At 40.6% G+C, this 20,627-nt stretch overlaps 1 protein-coding gene across 1 annotated transcript in view; it reads right to left on the bottom strand.

Annotated features, from left to right (window-relative positions):
- The window catches only part of MYL10 (myosin light chain 10), an 85,994-nt gene extending 65,590 nt beyond the window's left edge, over positions 1–20,404 (bottom strand). Inside the window, exon 1 of the mRNA XM_089683748.1 lies at positions 20,346–20,404. Within this exon, the coding sequence (XP_089539874.1) occupies positions 20,346–20,348 (3 nt within the window). The 5' untranslated portion in view covers positions 20,349–20,404. The remainder of the gene's footprint in view (positions 1–20,345) is intronic.
- Positions 20,405–20,627: the final 223 nt, after the last annotated feature.

Raw genomic sequence — 20,627 nt, 5'->3', positions numbered from 1 at the left:
CACCAAACCCAGACACATCCATCAGATTGCCAGACAGAGAAGCGTGATTTGTCACTCCAGAGAACATGACTCCACCGCTCTAGAGTCCAATGGTGGCGTGCTTTACACCACTGCATCTGACGCTTGTGTTGCACTTGGTGATGTGAGGCTTGGATGCAGCTGCTCGGCCATGGAAACCCATTCCATGAAGCTCTCTACACACTGTTGTGCTAATCTGAAGGCCACACAAAGTTTGGAGGTCTTTAGCTATTGACTCTGCTGACAGTTGGTGACTTCTGTGCACTGTGCTTTTCAGCATGCACAGACTCTGCTCTGTCATTTTATGTGGCCTACCACTTCGTGGCTGAGTTTCTGTTCCCAGTTGCTTCTGTTTTGTTATAATACCACTAACAGTTGATTGTGGAATATTTAGATGCAAGGAAATTTCACGGATAGACTTACTGCACAGGTGGCAACCTATCATGGTAGCACACTGAGCTCCTGAAAGCGACTGATTATTTCACAAATGTTTGTAGAAGCAATCTGCATGCCTAGGTTCTTGATTTTATACACCTATGGCCATGAAGGTGAGTGGAACACCTGAATCCAATGATTTGGAAGGGTGTCCTAATACTTTTGGCAATATAGTGTAAAAAAGGCCTGGAGACTGAGGGGTAAGAAAGAGAGGAGAGATATGAAGAGAGGAGTGTGCTGACAGAGGACTGGACCAGACCGTGGAAAGAGAAAGAAGAGAGGCAAGGAGAACCTTTTGATCGCTGACCCTGCCACATTGTCTAGAAAGCTAATCTTCCAGCAGGCGACTGGGCGGAATGCTCCAGGCAGGACCGGAGGAGGCCCCATCGGAGGAGAGAGAAAGACCGCCAGGATTCATCAGATGCCATCCCTCAGGTGAGAGAGTCCCAAGCATTACCAAGAAAAGGGAACACTGACACTTGCTCCATATTTGCTATTTTCCTGCACACAGTTGCAGACATTGCACATAGTTATTGTAAGATGCAGCCCAGTTCCTCCAGTCGCTATTGCTTGACCACACTCAACACTGCCTCTTCATCAGAGCTGAACAGCCATTCCACAGGCCAATCCACAGCTGTGTCACCACCATAATCAATTTACTCTTTTAAAGAGACTTTTCCCTATTCTGCCAATAGTCCTGCAGTCCAGAGAGGAGCTGTCCTATCTCAACAGTCACTTCTGCCAGCTTAACATCTTACTGCTTTAGATCTACTAGTGACTAGTGCTTTAAAGGGGCATTACACAAGTCAGTTTCTACTTTGAAGGGGAGTGCTGTTCTTCCCTTTCTTTATTGTATTGTTCTTCAGAGAATCATTATTCACACTTCCTCTCATTGTGCACCAACTGGGCCCCATCACGCATGCAGAAGACTCTTCACTGCATTTAAGAGAACATTTGTTGTTTGTGGTAAAGAGCTTTTTTCTTATTTCAGGCTACCTCACTGCCATCAAGTCCTGAGGGTCCAAAGTAAGCTAGTCTACCTGTTTGATAGTTCTCACTGCTCACTGGGGACTGTAAAGCCACCTCAGGTTGAAGGTATTGGGTTAGTTTCTGAAAAGCAGGCCTGCTAACACTAGCAGAGACTTTGTGATAAGTGTTGTCTTCTTATTTAAAGCTGACACAAGTAACAACTGACTGTGCACATGCCAATTCTGTTTATGCTGTGTAAACAAGCTACATTAAAGTTTGCTTTAAACTTCTTACCAGTTCACTTCAATTAGTGTGTGAGTTGGCTTTCTGGTGGTGATTATTCCGGTTAGGAGTGTACTGTGATGTCAGAAGGTTGCACTTTCAAAGAAGGACCCGAGCAACAGGAAGCCCAAAAATAATCCAGCAACTCCTAAGGGGGTACACATCTACATTTAAAGGTCAGTGTAATATTGATTTGTGATTTTAAGGTCAGTATGATATTGTTATGTGATTCCAAGGTCAATGTGATGTTCTGTGATTCCAAGAGTGTTCCATTTTTCTATGATTCCAATGTCAGTGTGACATTGTTCTGCAGTTCCAGGATAACATTGCCCTGGAATTACAAGATTAGTGTGCCATTGTGATGTGATTTCTAGCTCAGTTTAACATTGTTTTGTGATTTCAGTCATTATTTTGTGATTTCAGTCAAGTCAAGTCAGTGTAATATTGTTCTGAGATTGCAAGGCCATTTTCTCTATGTTCTATGATTCTTAATTCAGAGTGGCATAGTAGTTCCCTAATTACTAGGCTAGAGTAACATTGTTCTGTGATTCCATATCCAATGTACCATTGTTCCCTGATCACAAAGTTCAAGAATCATTTTGCATTTGTTCTGGGATCTGTGGTGTTAACATGGCACCGTTGTAAAGGAGCAAGTGTCAGTGGGAAACTGTATATGATATATGTATTTTGTTAAACCAAGAGCTCCTTGCCCTCCTGACAATCTGTCCACAAATTTTCTAAAGCCAAAGATGTTGCAGACTGCCTGTAACTCATATGGAACAATCAAGCAATTCTTTGAAAATTTCTGCTAACTCTTATAAAGTATTTTTACAGAGACATGTTGATTTCTCAGTTCAGGTGGTACATTCCAGACAGTTTATCAGAAGCGCATCTATTTTCAGACACATGAATCACTGCCCCCAAAATGCTCCTGCATACACAGCTCACTACAGAGTGTCGCCAAGCCCAATAAACCCTCCCCGGACTCACTGGAATATAAAAATAGAGGAATACTTTTATGTCACCCTCAGTTACATTCCAGTGTTCTAGTTAAAATAACACAGCCTCTGCTCAGTAAATTTGTGTGGTCTATCATTGCGCACGTCATTACTGTTTGTCAGTATCCAACAGCTCAAGCTAAACGTGTAATTATTTTCACTCTGCTGCCTTTGTGTGGACTAATCCTTTGAAAGTAGATTTACCAAGCATTTGAAATATTATGATGCCTTCAACATTTCAGTAATATTGAAGAATGCCTTCAGACATCAGAAAGAACAAATTCCCAGCAGAGATCATTTGACATAATTACTACTTGAACATTTCTAGAGGATTAAAAAACAATTATCAGCTTTTTTTCCACATCCTTCTAATGCTAATACAAATACACTTATTTCATACTTCAGGTTTTAGCCATTTCCATCCATCTGGGCTAAGACTGGAAATAAAAAAAAAAGAAGTAACAAAAATCACTTTATTAATTTTGACCTGAGAAAGAACATTTAGTTAGTATTTGCAGCAATCAAAAGCCAATCCAGGTCAAGGCTACATTTTCTTTACATATATAAAAAGACACTGTTGCAGGGGAGGTACAGAGGTTGCCATTGCTGGCCTCTTGAAGAAAATGCTAATTGTTTCACTGTGTCTGACAAATATCTTTAAGTCACAGACCCAGAAGAAGTATGCTCCTAATAGGTGTCAGAAAACGGCCAGAATTGACTGCCTCTATACTTTTTCTAGGACTGCAAATTAGAAGGTGTTGAAGCCATAACATCAGCATATCTCTTGGATTGTAAGCTCTAACAAGCAGGGCCCTCTGTTTCCTCTTGTACCAAATTATATTGTAACTGTAATGTCTACCTTCATTTTGTAAAGTGTCGTGCAAACTGTTGGTGCTATATAACTATTGTCTAGTAATAAAATAATAATAACACACTGTTGTGAAGCATGTGCATCAGACCACAGCCCTCTTCACCAACTTGTGACAAATGGCTGGTCAAACTCACACCCTGTTGTCAGCTACATGACAATGACACTCTCAGCAATTAACCCTTTACACTGCGACCAACTAGGGTTGTCAACCTATCACCTGTTCACAATATTAGGAATAGCGATTTATGACTTTAAATAAATGTCTGTACACACACTGTCACCACAGACAGGTATATCCAGAGGTTTACCATGAATTAGAACTCTTCAAGAGACAGGGGTTCTTTAAGTTCAGCTTTAGTGCATTAGAGACAATATTAGCAATTTTGAAATATCGTTTAATAAAATAAAAGACAGCTAAACGAAAAATGGTGCAGACAAAATATTTACAGAAAAAGGTGTTACATAAAAAAAGAGACAACAAAGCAACAGGAAACAACAAGGGTTAAAGAATGAAAAGTACTTATCAAGCCCTGGTTCACCAGAGTCCAATAAACAGGCAAGATGGTACATTGGCTCTCATAAATCTTGACAGGTGTTCCTTGCTTTGATGATAAAGGAATGCTGTCCAGTGTGGTTTCAGCCCCTCTTTTCTGGACCTTGAGGGGGTTGTTGACAGAAATGATTTGGCCAATCACTAGGTCTAACATGTGGCTGAAGGGATGTCACAATGTTTATGATCATGCCACAGATACAGTTTTCTATAGCTATTAATATGTTTGAATACCTACAAGTTACAACCTGCTAACTTGTAAACTTGTATATTATTGTCCAGTGTGAAATTACCTTTTCAAGTAATATAAATATGGGGGGGACCTCAGATGTCTATTTCACCTAGAAGAGGTAATGTGTCCCATTAGCTGCCTGTATCTTCTAATATAGTGGTGTTTGGGCTTAAAATGCTGCTGATTATTTGATATGGGTAAATATTTCCTTACCTGGATGTACTCTTATTATGTCAGGAGTTATGAAATACACTCAGGTTTGAATGGTTCAGAACAAGATAGACAGAAATGTGTATTCGCTAATGACTCCGGCTATGGTATTTACAATGGGGAATTAGTGGGAAGGATATCTGCCTACTTTCCTAATTACTCAAGTTTATACGTTTTATGGTTTTATGAGGGGGCTAAGAGGTGTATTGGGGTTAGAGTCTGCTAATCCTATCAAAGTTTGGCATGCAGCTAAAAGGTCACTGCTTCTCTGTGTCTTATTTTGACAAAATGGCATGGGTGACCTTTGACCTGAACAACATGACATTTCATGTGCCAAGTATGCATAATAGGGAACTTGCATTCTCATAGGAAGAGTTTGGCAATGTCAACCTCCATTATTCTTACATGACAGATTCCCTTTAAATATCAAGTCCAGAAAGATATAAAAACACAAATGAATACAGTTTTTATTTAATCAATAGTACAGTAGTAGTACTTGATATCTGTCTCTTGCAGTCCCTTTATAGTAGTGCTCAGATTGACAGATGCAGGGAGAGGCAGAAGTAGCAAACAAGTAAGTCAGTATTGCTTCAATCCTCATGTGCTAACTAGAGTGCTGATAAAAGGTGTGAGCAGAGTGACAGAGAAATGAGCTCATCAGTCTGCTTCTCCTCTTACTGTCCAGTCAAAGTCAGGGGGAGGGATAACACCTGTAAGTGTTACTTTATTGCAGCACATAAAAATCAGGTCTCACTGAAAGGCAGGCCACTCAGGGGCTGGGCTGGTAAGCTAGTTCCATACCCAGGTGCCTCAACAGCAACATTGCAGGAGTGGAGCAAGATGGTCCAAACCGCACCCCACTGACTCTACACATGTGTATAGGTTCTAGAATTCTCTCAGTAAGGAGGTCTGGTTTGAAGGAACACTTATATACTATATATTTTCATGCTCTTGATTTCTCTAGTAGTTCCACATCTTGATCCTAAGCAGGTTCCATCCTTACTTGAGAGCCAAAGATTGAAAACCCAGGTATGTCTGCCCAGACACTGCAGAGATGAGCCCTCTGTCTCCAGGCTACCACCCATTGTCAACCTGAGCCTACTGCAAAACACTCTTCCCAGGTATTGTCTGTACTTCAAACCTCTAAGAGTGCCCTCACACAGACCACAGTTGAGCTGAACCATGCCCAAGTTCAATTGTCCCTCCTCCCCTGCTGGTCTGCAATCAAGCTGGGCTATAAACAAGTGTTCTCAAGCACATTTACATCATCACCTCTGCCAACTAGATCATAGTGATCCATGAATCTGTGCTCAGTGATCAATGGTGAGTTCTTGGCTCTGGCACAGTTTACACTCTCACTGAAGTGAACTGTATTGGAACAGGAACAGTTAAGTGCATTGTGTCCCTGGAACACCTTTTCCAAGTGGTCTTGGGATGGAACAAAAGTGTGAACTGTGCCCGTGCACAGTTACAATAGTCAGTGTGAGTGCACAACATTGCCCATAGCAATGTCACTTTCATCTGTGCTCAGTAATGAGGCACTGCAGTGGCTTTTATGAACTTTACTAAACATTCCATAGAACATCTTGCAGGCTTTCCACTGTGCAGTGTACATTATAGTCCCAAACACTTGGCATACTTCCCTCCAATCTATATGGCATAGCCTCCACTATTCAGTCAGTATTGTGTTTTGAAAGCCCCACTAGATACAAACTATGAGGGGATGCTGTGATGCTCTCCAGGTTACAATAAACAAGATGGACTTATGATGTAACATATTTGGGTTTTAGTGCTTACAGATTTTCCCCCAGAGGAGAGCACTTCAACACTGCTGCTTCTAGATGACTGCTCACCCTCTCTATAAAGATCCCCAGCCATATAAGAAAGGAGCAGGGCACCAGAAGAATATTAGTTGTGAAGCTATGAATGCTATCCAGCAAAAACTGCAACTGTGCTACAGTCAGATATTCTCTCTACTTACTGTTGAATTTTATCTAATTCATAGTAAAAGGAATCCACAGATCACATCACAGAGACTGAAAGTTTTAATATGTAAGAGACAGCAAAATGTTTGCAGAGAATTTATTTGGAAATACTGTATATTTTATAGATCGCAAGCCAGTGTTCTCAGATCATCAGGTTACCAACATAACCTGAAGTACTGAGCAGGCAGGTAGTACTCCCTGTATACATTTACATATTAAGTTTTGACTGGATTATGCTATATTCTTAGGGTCCATTCCTACCACAAGCCATTTAGAACACCTGGCCATTGGTGTGTGCCTGGCAAGTGGGCATTGTGCCAAATTGATGATCCCAGCGCATCACACTGTTTTATTTTTTTTTAGAACTTTATTGAAATGTCACAAGTGATATTTCATTAAGTTCTATTCGCACAGTAGTGTTGGGGTGTGGTGGCTTCTTCTGCAGTCTGCTGAGCTGAAAAAAATACTGCATGCAGTACTTTTTTCAGAACACACTGCCGTAACCCAGGGTTGTGGATTGACACCATAAAAGACAAGGCAAATTACTTTGTCTCTGTGCCGAGACTGTGCTGAGCAACGTTGCCCAGCACAACCCAATGTATACAGTGTGAATGGGCCTTTAAAGAGGAACTTCAATCTAAAAAAAAAAAATAAAAGTCAGCAGCTGCAAATGCTGTAGCTGCTAATGTTTAGTAAACATGCACTTACCAATCCAGGGATTCAGCACAATCCTCACTTTTGGCCAGCTCATTGCTGGCCTTTGGGTCCCCAGCAACACCATCATGGATGTGGGAAGCTGGATGTGACTTCCTGGTACTCCACAACTGGCTTTCCAGTGCATGCACGAGACAGCGTGTCCCAAAAGCTTGCAGGCAGGAAGGGGAAATGTAGAACTTCCCTTTTTAGGTGATTTTAGGTAATATTATAAGTGGTCAGTCCAATAACCCATAGCAACTAATCACAATCCATCTTATTCTGGTTTGATTCAACAGAGTGAATTCTGTTTGGAATGAGTTATTACTATTAAGAATTACCACCTAAAGTACTGTATATTCAAAAAAAGTCATTCTTTTGTTTTGGATAGAGTAGGCAATGTTTAGAACCCTTATTAGTTTTGTATTGGTGTCCCTGTTTGTGGAGATTCACCCTTTCAGTATGTCCATGGGAATAGAAGTCTTCCAATGGGCACACTTTTTCTGGTTATGTCAGCCTAGAAATGAATTTCCCTCACTTTTGAGAAATGATCTCTACTTCCCTTTGTCTACAGATCAGAAAATTAAGGAACATGTCCCAAAAGGGGCACATATGGCAAAAACAATACTAATTGGGGTTTTATTCATTCCCTTCTCTATCCAAAATTAAATAAAAGTCTCGATTTTAGATATAATTTAAGAATTATAATTCTTTATTGATTAAAGCCAATAATTTTAGGTAACTCCAAGAATAATAGCCAGCCAGTGTTAAAGACTTTGGACAATGGTTGATAACAGAGCTATACACCAAGCACAGAGGCAACCAATAGGAGTGTTATCAAGGGCAGCTGCCACAAAACGTGTATAAAGTGTTGTATGACATCTCATCTGTGATCTTCTGCAGCAACTGGAGAGTTGCCCCTTCCCATGGGGTTCTGATTTCTGTGTCCAAAGATATCACAGCAGGTGCAGAAACCTGTCCCAACAGGATATACAGTACTTAATTGGCAAGTGTATTAACCTGCATTCCTGTTGAGAAAAAATGTAAAAGCAGTTCTTATCTGAGTGACAATGAACCATAGGCACCGCTAAGTGCTTGTTTGTTCACATTATAGTACAGCTGTCATGTCCCAGTCTGGAAGTGTATTCTACATCCAACACAATGTGAATAAATCCAGTAAAAGGTAAGGGGCTTGCTATGTGATATGGCAGATTAAATCAGAAAATCATGTTATTAGGTATCTAATTGCTAGCTGCTAATGATCAAAATGTGAGATCAGTTTGTTCTAAGCAATACATTTTAATTGAAAAAGCATATCACCAAATGTCTTGTGTGGAAATATAAAAGCATATGCTCAGCATGTCAAAGAGATCCCCTTAAGGGCTCAATAAAACCTGTTGACACAGAACTGCACCAAACAGAATGTACTCTATGTTATTTCCTGAATTTGTGATCCATAATACATCCCACTAACCACCAGACACCATCTCAGCAAAAGATAGCTTGATTTAGTGATTACACATAATTATAGGTAACAGTTTTAGGACAGTCATTAAATTACATTGTGCATATGCCATCTGTGAAATTAAAAATATCATATTAGTAAAAAAAAAAAGTAAATTATACACATTGATGTAGTTCATAACTCTCCTCCCATGCATTAAAATAAATAAAATATTAATAAACTAAATTAAACCAAAGTATCAATGCTTCCAAAGCCAGCCCGCAATTTCTAAGAACAGGCATTTTGTTTCACAAAATCATTAAAAAATTGTTAACCCCTTAGAGGGTTTTGAATAGGAATAAGGTCTGGGTATGCAGGTACCATGGGTTTGAAGTGCATTCCACGTGTTTGCCTTTTAATGCTGCAGCAAAAAAGTGGGCATTTGCATTGTAACTATAATACACTACCTGGCCTTTGAACTTAGGTCAGCTGGATTAGAAGGACCAATAGCAGGTTGAGTTCCAGTAACACAAGGGTGAGTTCCCAGCAGCCATATTGAGAAATTGTGTTGGCAGAAAAAGCTTGGGGAATGCTGCAAATACAGTGCAGAGGAAAAGATTACTGTAGAGCTTGTAGGCACTAGAAAGTCTTTTAAAGTGAATGTAAATCTGTACTTATGTCATGTAAGTAGGAAAATTTTGTGTATCTTGGAGAATTTGTAGGATGGGGTAGAGGAAAGGGGTTTTTTTTTGTTTCATCCTTTGTTACCTTTAAAGTAACACTCAGAATATTTATTTATTTTTTAATTAAAAACATTTACTTGCTCTGTCCAATGATATTGAAGAGAAATGTCACTTATGCCTCAGCTGGTCCTTCTGGTGCTTTGGGGTCTTCCCCTCCTTTGGGTGCCCCCTGTAGCAAGCCGGGTGCAAAATGTACACATTTGCATGCACATTACTTCTCGGGTCCTGTGCCAAGCTGTGTGTCTATAGACACACACAGCACCAGAAGGACATGCCCTCACTCCCTCATTGGTGTTTGACTGACAGTAACAGGAGCCTATAGCTTCGCTGCTCTCAGTTTCGCCTGTGAAAGCAGGAAGTCAGGTGAGTGATTCTGGAGTCGGCAGTGCTGACATGGAGCCAGGTAAGTGTTTAGGAAAGGAGGAGGGGTAGGGCAGGTAGTCAGACCTTTTTTTTTACCTTACTGCAGAGAATGCATCAAGGTATAAACGGTTTGGGGTTTAATATTATTTTAATGTTGCTAATGTTCTGCTAATGTCTTTACAGCCTGTCACTGTCCACATACACTACAGTAATAACAATCTGCATGTGTTTTTTAACCGCTTCCCCTCTGCCCTATAGCAGAAGTACTGCTACAGGGTGGCACGGCTGCGCAAAATGACATATTATTATTATACAGGATTTATATAGAGCCAACAGTTTACGCAGCGTACAAAATGAAGGTAGACATTACAGTTACAATACAATTTGGTACAAGAGGAATTAGAGGGCCCTGCTCATTAGAGCTTACAATCTATATACGTGATCTGCATTTCCGGGTAGGGGGCACGTGTATGCCACTCCACCCACACTGCCATTGGCGGCTACAGATGTTAAACACTGGGTCCTGGCCAGAGATTCCCAGCCAGCACCTGGCGATCGCTGATCAACACTGACGGGAGAGACCTGTGTGCAACACAGGTCTCTCTCCTGCCAGCAATAACATGCTGCTGTGTATTTCTCTGCACAGCACAGAAATACACAGCAGCATGTTTCCCTAGTAAAACACACACAGCACACATAGTAAAACAGCACACAGCACACAGCTGACCCTTTGATCTCTGCAGATGTTAACCCTTTCTTGCCCAGTGTCATTAGTACAGGCAGAGCTTTTTATTAGCACTGATCACTGTTTTAGTGTCATTGGGATATCAGTGGTAGTTAGTTCCCCCCCAGTGTCAGAATGTCAACTGCAGTCCCTCTATAAGTCGCTGATCGCCGACATTACTAGTATAACAAAAATAAAAATTCCAGTATTTACACCGCCATTTGTAAACGCTATAACTTTCACGTAAACTAATTAATTTACACGTATTGGGATTTTTTTACCAAAGACATGTAGCAGAATACATTTTTGGCCTGTATTTATGACGAAATTTGATTTTTCAAATTTTTTTAATGGATGTTTTATACCAAAAAGACAAAAATATTGTTTGTTTGTTTTTTCAAAATTGTCGGGTTTTTTTGTTTATAGCACAAAAAATAAAAAATGCACAGGTGATCAAATATCACCGAAAGAAAGCTCTATTTGTGGAAAAAAAAGGACATCAATTTCATTTATGTACAGTGTTGCATGACCACAGAATTGTCAGTTAAGTAACGCAGCACCATGTCACAAAAAATGGCCTGGTCAGGAAGGGAGGTAGATCCTCTGGAGGGCAAGTGGAGCACATTACCTAATCATTTTTGACTGCAATTGTCAATTTTCAAAGTTTTTTTTTTTTTTTCAATCAGACCTAATAAAAATGGATTGAAAGCCCCCCAACCAATAAAGTCAAATCACCTGCAAAAGTGATTTAAAAATATAGCATTTGCTAAATAAAAGGAAAACATACTTCCCTGGCTTCCAGCACTTAAGTTAGGCATGTAAGACATCACTGTGCCTCATTAGTGCCTCCTGAGATAGCTGGGTGTACAAAACCTGCAAGACTATGCCCCTGAAATGGGCTGGAGTATTTTCTTGTGGGATTTGGGACATCCAGCTATCCCAAGAGGCAGTGGTGAGGCACAGTAGCTCAGTGATGTCACTCGTATAAAAGGGTGATTCCACAAGCTCAAAGGGGAGCTGCTGCAAAGCCAGCAGTTTGATAAAGCTGAGATTAGGATGGGCATGGGGGTTATTTTGGGACATTTATTAATTCTGCTCCAGTAGCGGACACATTTAAAAAGGCCCACACTGAAGAGCTCTGTGGACCAACCCTGTGGATTGCAGTCACCTGTTGTCGACACTTAATAACTAGTTTTTGGCTATGGTGGATTAGTAGAAGAGGAAAATAGAACATTGGTAATGCTTGCAGAGAACTGGCTGCTCTGTGCCTAGGAGCAATAAGAAGAGGAAGATTTGTCAGCCACTTCACAACCTCCTGCATAATGAGCCACTGGTGGGGTGAAAAAAAACCCAGCTCACCAGATCTTCTCCTCATACCGTAATCATATTGGAGGAGGAAAAGATGAATAAAGGGGAAGAGGAGTAGAGGGAAGAGGTGGGAGAGAAGGAGGAAGAAGTGAAGGAGGAAGGGAAGAAGGTAGTAATGTTGGGGGGAAGAGGAGAAAGAGGTCACAGTACCAAGACTTGTCACCTACTGAATACTTACATACAAATACAGCAGCTGCTGAGAGCCTGGGAGGAGAAAGACTACGCTGGGAAAGTAGTATTGCCAGGGCTGTGGATAAGGTGGTAACACCAGTCCTTCTGTATGGGGTCCAGGCCAGCAGGGGGGTCCAGGCAGCTGGGTAAATTGGATGTGAGAAGGAAGGGTGATAGGCACAGCGGAAAGGGGGGGGGGCACTGGAACCAATCCCCTATATGGCTCTCTCTGCAACAGCTGAAAGCTGGCTTCTTCTCCTCAACCTCCCGCGGGCTTTCAGCTGCTGCAGAGAGAGCCATACATGTGATGAGTTCCAGTAATTTTCCCCCTGTCAAACACATAACCCTTCCTGTGCATCATACATTTCCCCTTACTGCCTGGGCCCCCCTGTGTGCCCCCAAACCCGCAGTGCTGCGAACTTCCCTCCTCTCTTTCTCTCTGGCAACTGCAAACACACAATAGGATCCTTCAGGATGGAGAATGGGGGAAGGGTTCAGTAAATATGTCACATTTACCAATACCTACTGTACCTTTCCTGAATGAATACAATGAGTGATCAGTACTGATCACTCACTGTGTTCATTGATAACTAAATCATAGTAAACTTTTTTTTGGGGAGGGGGCTGTCAAGTTGGCTCTATGGGGCCCCATGGTTTCTAACAGCAGTCCTGAGTATTGCAGATGCACCTGGCCTGTGTGCAGTCCAACCACCACATTAATAACTCAAAACCCAGACAAAAATTAAATAAAAATACAGATGAAAATAAAAATAGTATGAGTAAAAAAAAAGCAATAAGAAATTGCATCTGGGAATATTCCACCCTGGGGCAAACCAGGCTGGGAAATTTCTAATAGATTATATAGGGGAGGGGTTGCAGCTCAAAAGCTTGGGCGAAGTCTGCTCAAGCCACCTGACTTGGGGATACAAGGATGGGAGGGGGGGTCAAAGAATTTGAGGTTGTGGTTTTGAAGTGTGGTAGTGTGAAAAGGAATCTCACAAACTACACTACCTTACTGTTATAGCACTGGCCAATGTGTACAAAGTTTAGGGATTTAGCTTTATTTTATTTAAAAATAAATGTTCCTATAGCTGTTAGATCTGTTGTGGATGGTAATTGTACTGTTCCATTTAGGCCTATTACCATTGGATTAAAAAAAAATCATTTGTCCCTGAAAACTACCTGAAAAAGATATTTTTTCAAGTTGAAATGAATCAGATAGTGGTGCTGCTGTAATTAAGCCAAGGTAAATGTAAAAGTTAAAAAAATCAATTGCACATGCAAAATATATGATGCTACTGGCACTGTCTGTGAGAAATTATACTATTTCATAACACCACATATGGCTTAAAGTGGTTGTAAACCCTGACATATACCAACAGGGCTGCTGTTAGAAACAACAGGGCCCCATACTGCCAACCTGACAGAGCCTCCCCAATAAAGTTTACTATGTTTCAGTTATGAATAAACACAGTGAGTGATCGGTACTGATCACTAGTTGTGCTCATTCAGGAAAGGAAGGGACTGGTAAATGTGACCTTCCTCCACTCTCCATCTTGAAGGATCCCATTGTGTTCTTGCCGCTGCAAGTGGAAAGGAGAGGAGGTAAGCCGGCAGCACTGTGAGGGTGGGGGCATGGAATGTAGGGATCGGTTTCAGTAACTGCCCTTCCCCCCTGCTGTGCAATCACGCTTCCTACCCACATCCAATTTGCCCAGCTGCCTGGGCCCCCTTGCTGGCCTGGGCCCCATACAGGAGGACTGGTGGTACCCCCTTATCCACAGCCCTGTATACCCAGTGAAGTGACTAACCTCAGATGATACACAGAAATTAAACAAATTATCCTACATAAGTTGTACCCGTTTATCTGAAGCAACCTCCTATGTAGATTTTTCTAAAAAGACACAGATCAGAGGTTCTCTTCTCAGCTCTAGCAGCAGGGGGCAGGGATCTGAAGTCACTCATACTGCAGAGCATAGAGGAAAGAGTTCCTTGATATCTGGCAACTGGCTGGATGAAAGAGACACCCCCTCTCTACAAAGGAATATAGGCGCAAGGCACATAGGGTCATAGAAAATAGTCATCTGCTGTGTGTTAGAGGCTGTGAGTCACTTGATGTGTGCTGGGGGGGGGGCATCTCCCTCTAGGGTGTCAAACTGGCAGCCCCCAGCTCAAAACTACAAGCCCCATGAGGCATTGCAAGATTGACAGTTACAAGCATGACTCCCAAAGGTAGAGGCATGATGGGACTTGTAGTTTCACAACAGCTGGAGGGCCGCCAGTTTGACACCCCTGCTCTAGGGTATTGTGTTAGGAAAAACTGTCAGAAGTGACTCATCCAGATAGCAGAGAGAGGAGCTGTCAGAAAGGAGCCACACTAGGTGGTTTGGCTTCAGGCTAGTACACACTATAGTGGGATACACTTTGTTCATTTTTCAAGTCCGAGGTTTACACCCACTTTACAGACAGCTTTGAAGCATATAATTTAACACTTTAACATTGCATTAAAATAATTCTCTCCCTGCTGTATGATATTTAAACATTGTTCTTGCTTTGTCAAATGTCTCCAGTTAGTATCAAGATTCACCCCCATAGACTTTAGTGGGATTTGCTAAATACAATTGAGTTTTGCAGATTTAAGCAGGATTGCACAAAATCCCCCTGCGAATCAAACCCAGGCCGATTCGCTCATTCCTAGTGCTGAACTTCCAATCACCTCTACAGGATATGAGGTTTATGTATATATACTGTATACTGTGCAAGTCTGTGTTATAATCAGTGTATATAAACTACAGGCCTTTGCATTCTTTTGCTCACTGATTTATGTTAGAGTTTAACAGAAGGAATCCTGAACCCACTAATGTCTGTTAAATCAGACCTGGACAGGAGTTAGGCTGAGTGAGCTTGAAGCACCTTGGCATGAAGCCTAAATGATAATGTTTATTACAGTTGTCTTCCTGTCTAGAGGTATGCAGTCATGCAAAAACATAATAGAGCAAATTTATCAGACAATTCTAATTGATTGCTAGCATACTTAACATTTATATGCCTCAATAAACCTTTCTGTGCTACTTGCATTAATTCATTAATTAATGCAGATTATGGGCTTTGTGGGATTTGTTTCATGTAGGATATTTTAATCAATCAATCAATCAATCAATCGCTTTAAATTAAAGGTCACTCAAGATATGAGATGTCACCTGACCCACATGATTTCAGGCAGATCAGGTGACTAGCATTGTGTCTTTGATTAGCAGCATACTATTGAAAATAATGAAAACATCCAAGGCCAATCATTCTTTGGGAAATGATAGGTACACTATTAATTGGTATCAGGGTGCCCCAATGCCGTCACTCCCTCACTGGCCAAGCCAGTGAGATGTTACTCTTGTTGCTCCCCGCTAACAAGCAAGGGTCCACAGAAATTTTTTTTTAAATCAAAGAGTTTATTAAATACAGACAAAATTACAGCAGTCCAGTTTGACCAAAATCACAAAGCTAAAGCAAAGTTCCAAAACAATCACCAGTAAGTATCGTGGTATACAAATATAAAACATAAGCATGCAAATATCACAGGAACAGATAATCTACAAGCAGTATCTGTGACGATCGCGGCATCAGCCCTTCTCACCAAACTCGTGACCGAAGGACTGGCCAATCTAAAACCGTGCTGTCACGTACGTAACAATGCCACACCCAGCTGCACCCTGCACACAGATTTTCCAGCTAATGGACCACAACCTGTGTACCTGCAGCCTGAGATCGATTGTTACTGGGTCAGGTTAATTACACAATTAATCCTTCACACTGCCACCACCTCCTTTTTGTACAAAGAAAGAGGAAACTCGGCAATATTAGCAATAACACTATGATGTTTGTATAAGCGTCTGTATACCACTGTCACCGCAGGCAGGTTATAGAGAAGTTTAAAACACACATACAGTAGCGCTCTTCAGAGGCAGGGGTTCTTAGTTTGCATTAAAGAGCTTTAGAAACAGTTCAACACTTTCAGAAAGTAAGATTTATTACTAAAAGGTTAAAAGGGTGCAATAAAAATATTTACAGAAAAAGATGTAGCCAATATATATATATATATAAATATACAGAAAGCAATAGCACAGCGAAGAGATAACAGAAAGAAGTTTTAGAGGGATAAAGTAGTTGCTGTCAGTCTTGGGTTAAGCAGATCAGGTTTCAGAGCCAAAGGATGCCTTATCTCCCAAAGTTAGTTCCGATGTTAAAAGGGAGAATCTTCAACTTCTCTTAACTTAGCTCAGCTTTTTCTAGGAACTCAGCAGGGTGTCTCCTTAGAGCAGAGAACCAATCGCCTCATTTGGGGAGGGGTGTTGGGGTGGAGACCCAAGCTAGAACCATTTAGCAGCCTTGCCACTAGTAGATTAATATGCAGAATCACCTGCGGAACGTCTAGGTATGCAATATGACATACCTGCTTGGATGGTTAAGGAGATATAATTTTCTGCTCTCCTGTATATGCCAGCTAGGGGGTGTAATATACCAGGCGACTTGTATTAAAGTGAGCCGTCCGAATATGTGCTCCATGTTTATGTAATTATGTCCTATTTGAAGATATAAAATTATATGGAAAAGTGCGTTTTTAAATGTAAGTCTGTTTTTACGACTACCTGGAATGTCTTTGAGGCTCAGTGAGGGCTTGGTTTATTGTTTTACGATCCCTTCTCCAGCAAGAGTCTCGCAGACATAGGGGCACCAGCTAGTGTGGTTTATAGCCATGACGCCCTCCCAATGAGTTTGCTGCCTGTGATCTCTGTCAACATCCAGACCACATGTCACTCAACAGGGAGGGAGGGGGATATCAGAGGAATCTGATTTGGGAGAGAGAGATACAAGATGGAGGGGTTTGGAGCAAAATGGATGACCGCGTCCATCTCTGTGTGCATGATTGGTACAGTATCAACCCGAGAGGCACTGCAAAAGTTGCATTTGAAGCAGCTCTAAAGGACTGAGTTCAGGGGTATCCAGTCAAGACACTCATAGTTTATCAAATTTAACAGGGCATCCTTTAAGGAGGGAGGTTCAAAAATTTCCAATGGGCCAAAAGTAATTTATGTGCTAGAAAAAGAACTCTGGAAATTGCCTCATGGGTGAATTCTCTAGGCTCTATATCACCCAGAATATTCAACAGGCAACATGTAGGGTCTACATGTATAGCAGCTTGGAATAAATTATTAATTATATCAACCACTTCCTTTCAATATTGATGGAGCTTGGGGTAGCGCCAAAGGAAATGGATGGCTAATGCGTTTTGAGGACACAGCCTCTTCCTCAGAGCCACTGAGGAAGAGGCTGTGTCCTTGAAACGTGTTAGCCAGTTGGTCATCCAGAGTTCCATTGTATGGACTCAGATGCTGTTTGGATCGAATATCTTGTTCAGTGTGATATGCCTGTGTTTTTATGTCCATTGTGAGTATGACTCCCTATAAGTGACTGACTTAGTTCCAGATTTTTTTGGATAAGATTATACAGTCAGTGGGGAAATGTTTGTTGGTTTTACCAAATGTTTGAGATTCATACAAAGAAATACAAAGAGAACAGGATACTGTTTCATACAAATACATGGTACAACAAGCACATATCAATAATATGAAATATTGGGTTTACATATTCTTTATGGATGAAGCCTTTGGCTATAGCCCTTTGTACCTCCAATGTACCTCCAATGTCATTAGGCACTTGCTAGTGGGCAGTATTGAGGAGCTTCTGATTATCTATGTGGATGGCTTGATCCTTTTTCTCCAAGATTCAGGCCTCCCACAGCAAGCAGGCCTTTAGATAATAAATGAGTTTACAACCTATTTGAGCTTTCAAGTAAACTAGGCCTTATCAGGTCTCTCCTCAGCTTTTTCCACTTGGGTCTGTACTGCTGAGACTGCTATACCTCCAAATATCTGCAGGACTACTTCATCTTATATTGGTCTTAAGAGACATCCATTGTATATGCTTCATATCCTAAAGCCACTCACCGTGCTGCATATGGGCTAGGTTAATTGCCACAATACATATGTTGGCTTGATACTTCCCTCAGCAAGCAGCTGTTTGTCAGGTGCATTTATCCAGCCTTTAAACCCTGCTCCGGCCATTGTTAACTCTTCCCTTTGCTTCCTCATTACTGTATGAGTACATTATATCAGCTGTTTTGCATTTATCAGAGATAGATTTACACAGTGTTGCAAAGGAGTTGCAATCTTCAGCATTAGGTCTTATCATTTTCCTCCTTTCAAGTGGATACGTTGTTTAATTTTTCATGCTCAGTTTTGAGGTGAGGTCTGTGATATTTAAGACATGATATTGCTGATGGTCAGACATTGCTCCAAAGTCATTTTCCGTCTGGACTCCCTGGTTTTAATTGACAATGTTGTCAAACTCTTAATGGCGATGGGTGGAGGTGTATATTTTTGTACAGAAACTTCTTTTTCACTTTGTTGATTTTTCATGGTTCTGCAATAAAATTTGTTGCCTAGTCAAACTATTTGGATCACGCAAAAATGACCTTCTTTCTTGGGATCTTTTTCCCTTAAATTTGCCTCATAGCAATATTTTGGTGCTGTGATCCACACCTTATTTTGGTGTATTAGCGGACTTCTATTTTGCTCCTTGTTCTTTTTGAGGCTCTGCTGGGTCTACTGTGAATGAGATTACCATATTATACATTATTCTGTCAATCTCTGTTTGGCTGCTTGGATAGGTGTAGAAGATTACCCCTACAAGGGTTTTTAATCTGAACTGGAACTGGAAAGAACTGGATGCTCCCATAGTTGCATTCTGGAAAGGACTAGTCAAATCTTCCCTGCAATTTTACATGTCTACTTATGAACATTAGGCCTGACCAACACAGAGGTTCTCTTTGTCTGCGGAGGAGAGAAGGCCAGGATTGGCTGCCTTATGGGTGGGAATCCTCATGGTTTGGACTTTGTGTCCATGGAGTACTCTGTACATAAATGTTTACAAATTGTGTGTAATGATCACCAGGTCTTGTGTGTGCTTGCGTATTATGCTGTAATGTTTTGTACATGCTTGGGATTCATTTAACTTATGTTTTTACTGCACAGGGAGTTGGGAAGTGGGTAGGAGAAATTGGGGACTTACTTTAGGCTCATTTGTCTGGCAGCGTTTGTTTTTGCATCACTTTCAAAATCTTTTTAAATGTATTTTAAGAAAAAATATACTTTGGTGGTTGAATCATTCATATCCCTGCATATGACCCACCGTGAATAGCTATGACCTTCCACTTTTGGTTTTACCAGTGGGAGGGCTGCTTTCACTTATAGTCTATAAAACACAAAGCCATAGAACCATAGCAATTTACTTGATGCGACTGGTACATATCAACAATTATTTCAATGATTTTGCTAGAGTGTTTCATGAAAGAAGAAGTGATTCAATTATTACCTATAATAATATTTATATAATTGCTTCCAAATGATTATTTGCATAATTGGCAGCACAACCCTGATTGCCTACTGAACCCCTTACTGACAATTGCCTTGTTCTATAAGAAATATAGCAAGCTGACATTTTGCCAATTAAACAATAAGCTTTTATTTTCAAACCTGCACTGAGAAAATATTAGCTGGAATTGGATTGGTTGCTATAGGCAATGCTTCCACTTTCCTTTCCTGTAGTTTTTATAATACGCTATTATACTTTATGCTCCAGAATCTCTAATCTCCTATTCTAAATCACATGAAGAATAATACTTCTTATCAAAAAAGCAGAGCAACAAATATAATACATTTTTGTGATCAGTCTTTTGTATCTGGCTCGATGAAGTTGTTGTGTCCAGCTAGAAATAGGTACTTTTTTCAATAGCCTAGAGATCACTCTAGATTTTTATCTATTTCTTTTTAGTAGTCTCTATAGGAGTTATAGAGTGTACAGTTCCTCCACACCTCCAAACTGACACTTTAACACTCTGTACAAGCATATCAGAACAAACAGAGATGCTTTTTTGCAACTCCAACATCATCCATATCAAATTTACCAAAAAGAAAAAAATGGTGTCTTTGTTTAAAAAAATATATATGCTAGTTTCTGCTCATGCAACCCAATGTATGGGATCAAAATTGACCCTTCTTCCCTCACCATCTGCAATAATATCATTCATTTGTTGTTATTCAAATGTAAAAATATATTATATCACAAATGTAAATATGGGATAATATGTTAAACACTATTGCAAATTCAAATAATTTCTGTTAAAATGCAAAAGCAAACTACCCAACATCATGATAAAGATAGGAATCACGTTACCATAGTCTTGCTGCTCCCTCGTGCCCAGAGTGCCAACTATCAAGCCAGCTGAAGCCATAGTAATCATCTTTTTATAGTGTCATTCAGGATTAACTCTGTTTGTTCCAAGTTTAGACAATAGATGTAAGGTTGGAAAAGTCCAGTAATCGGATCTCAGAATTATCTCAGGCATCTGTCCCTCAAAGCCATTGTGTTTTTACAGAAATATTAGCTGGTTGCAAAAGGTCTTTTGAAAATGTACTGTATATGTTCATGATCTGCAAACATCTTCAAAAAATGCAG

This window comes from Staurois parvus, unplaced genomic scaffold (assembly GCF_062004578.1).
Source record: "Staurois parvus isolate SC_StPar_1 unplaced genomic scaffold, SC_StPar_1.0 ptg000321l, whole genome shotgun sequence".
Classification (NCBI taxonomy): Eukaryota; Metazoa; Chordata; class Amphibia; order Anura; family Ranidae; genus Staurois; species Staurois parvus.
Note: the sequence above shows the minus strand (reverse complement) of the source record. Positions and strands in the feature narration are given on the sequence as shown.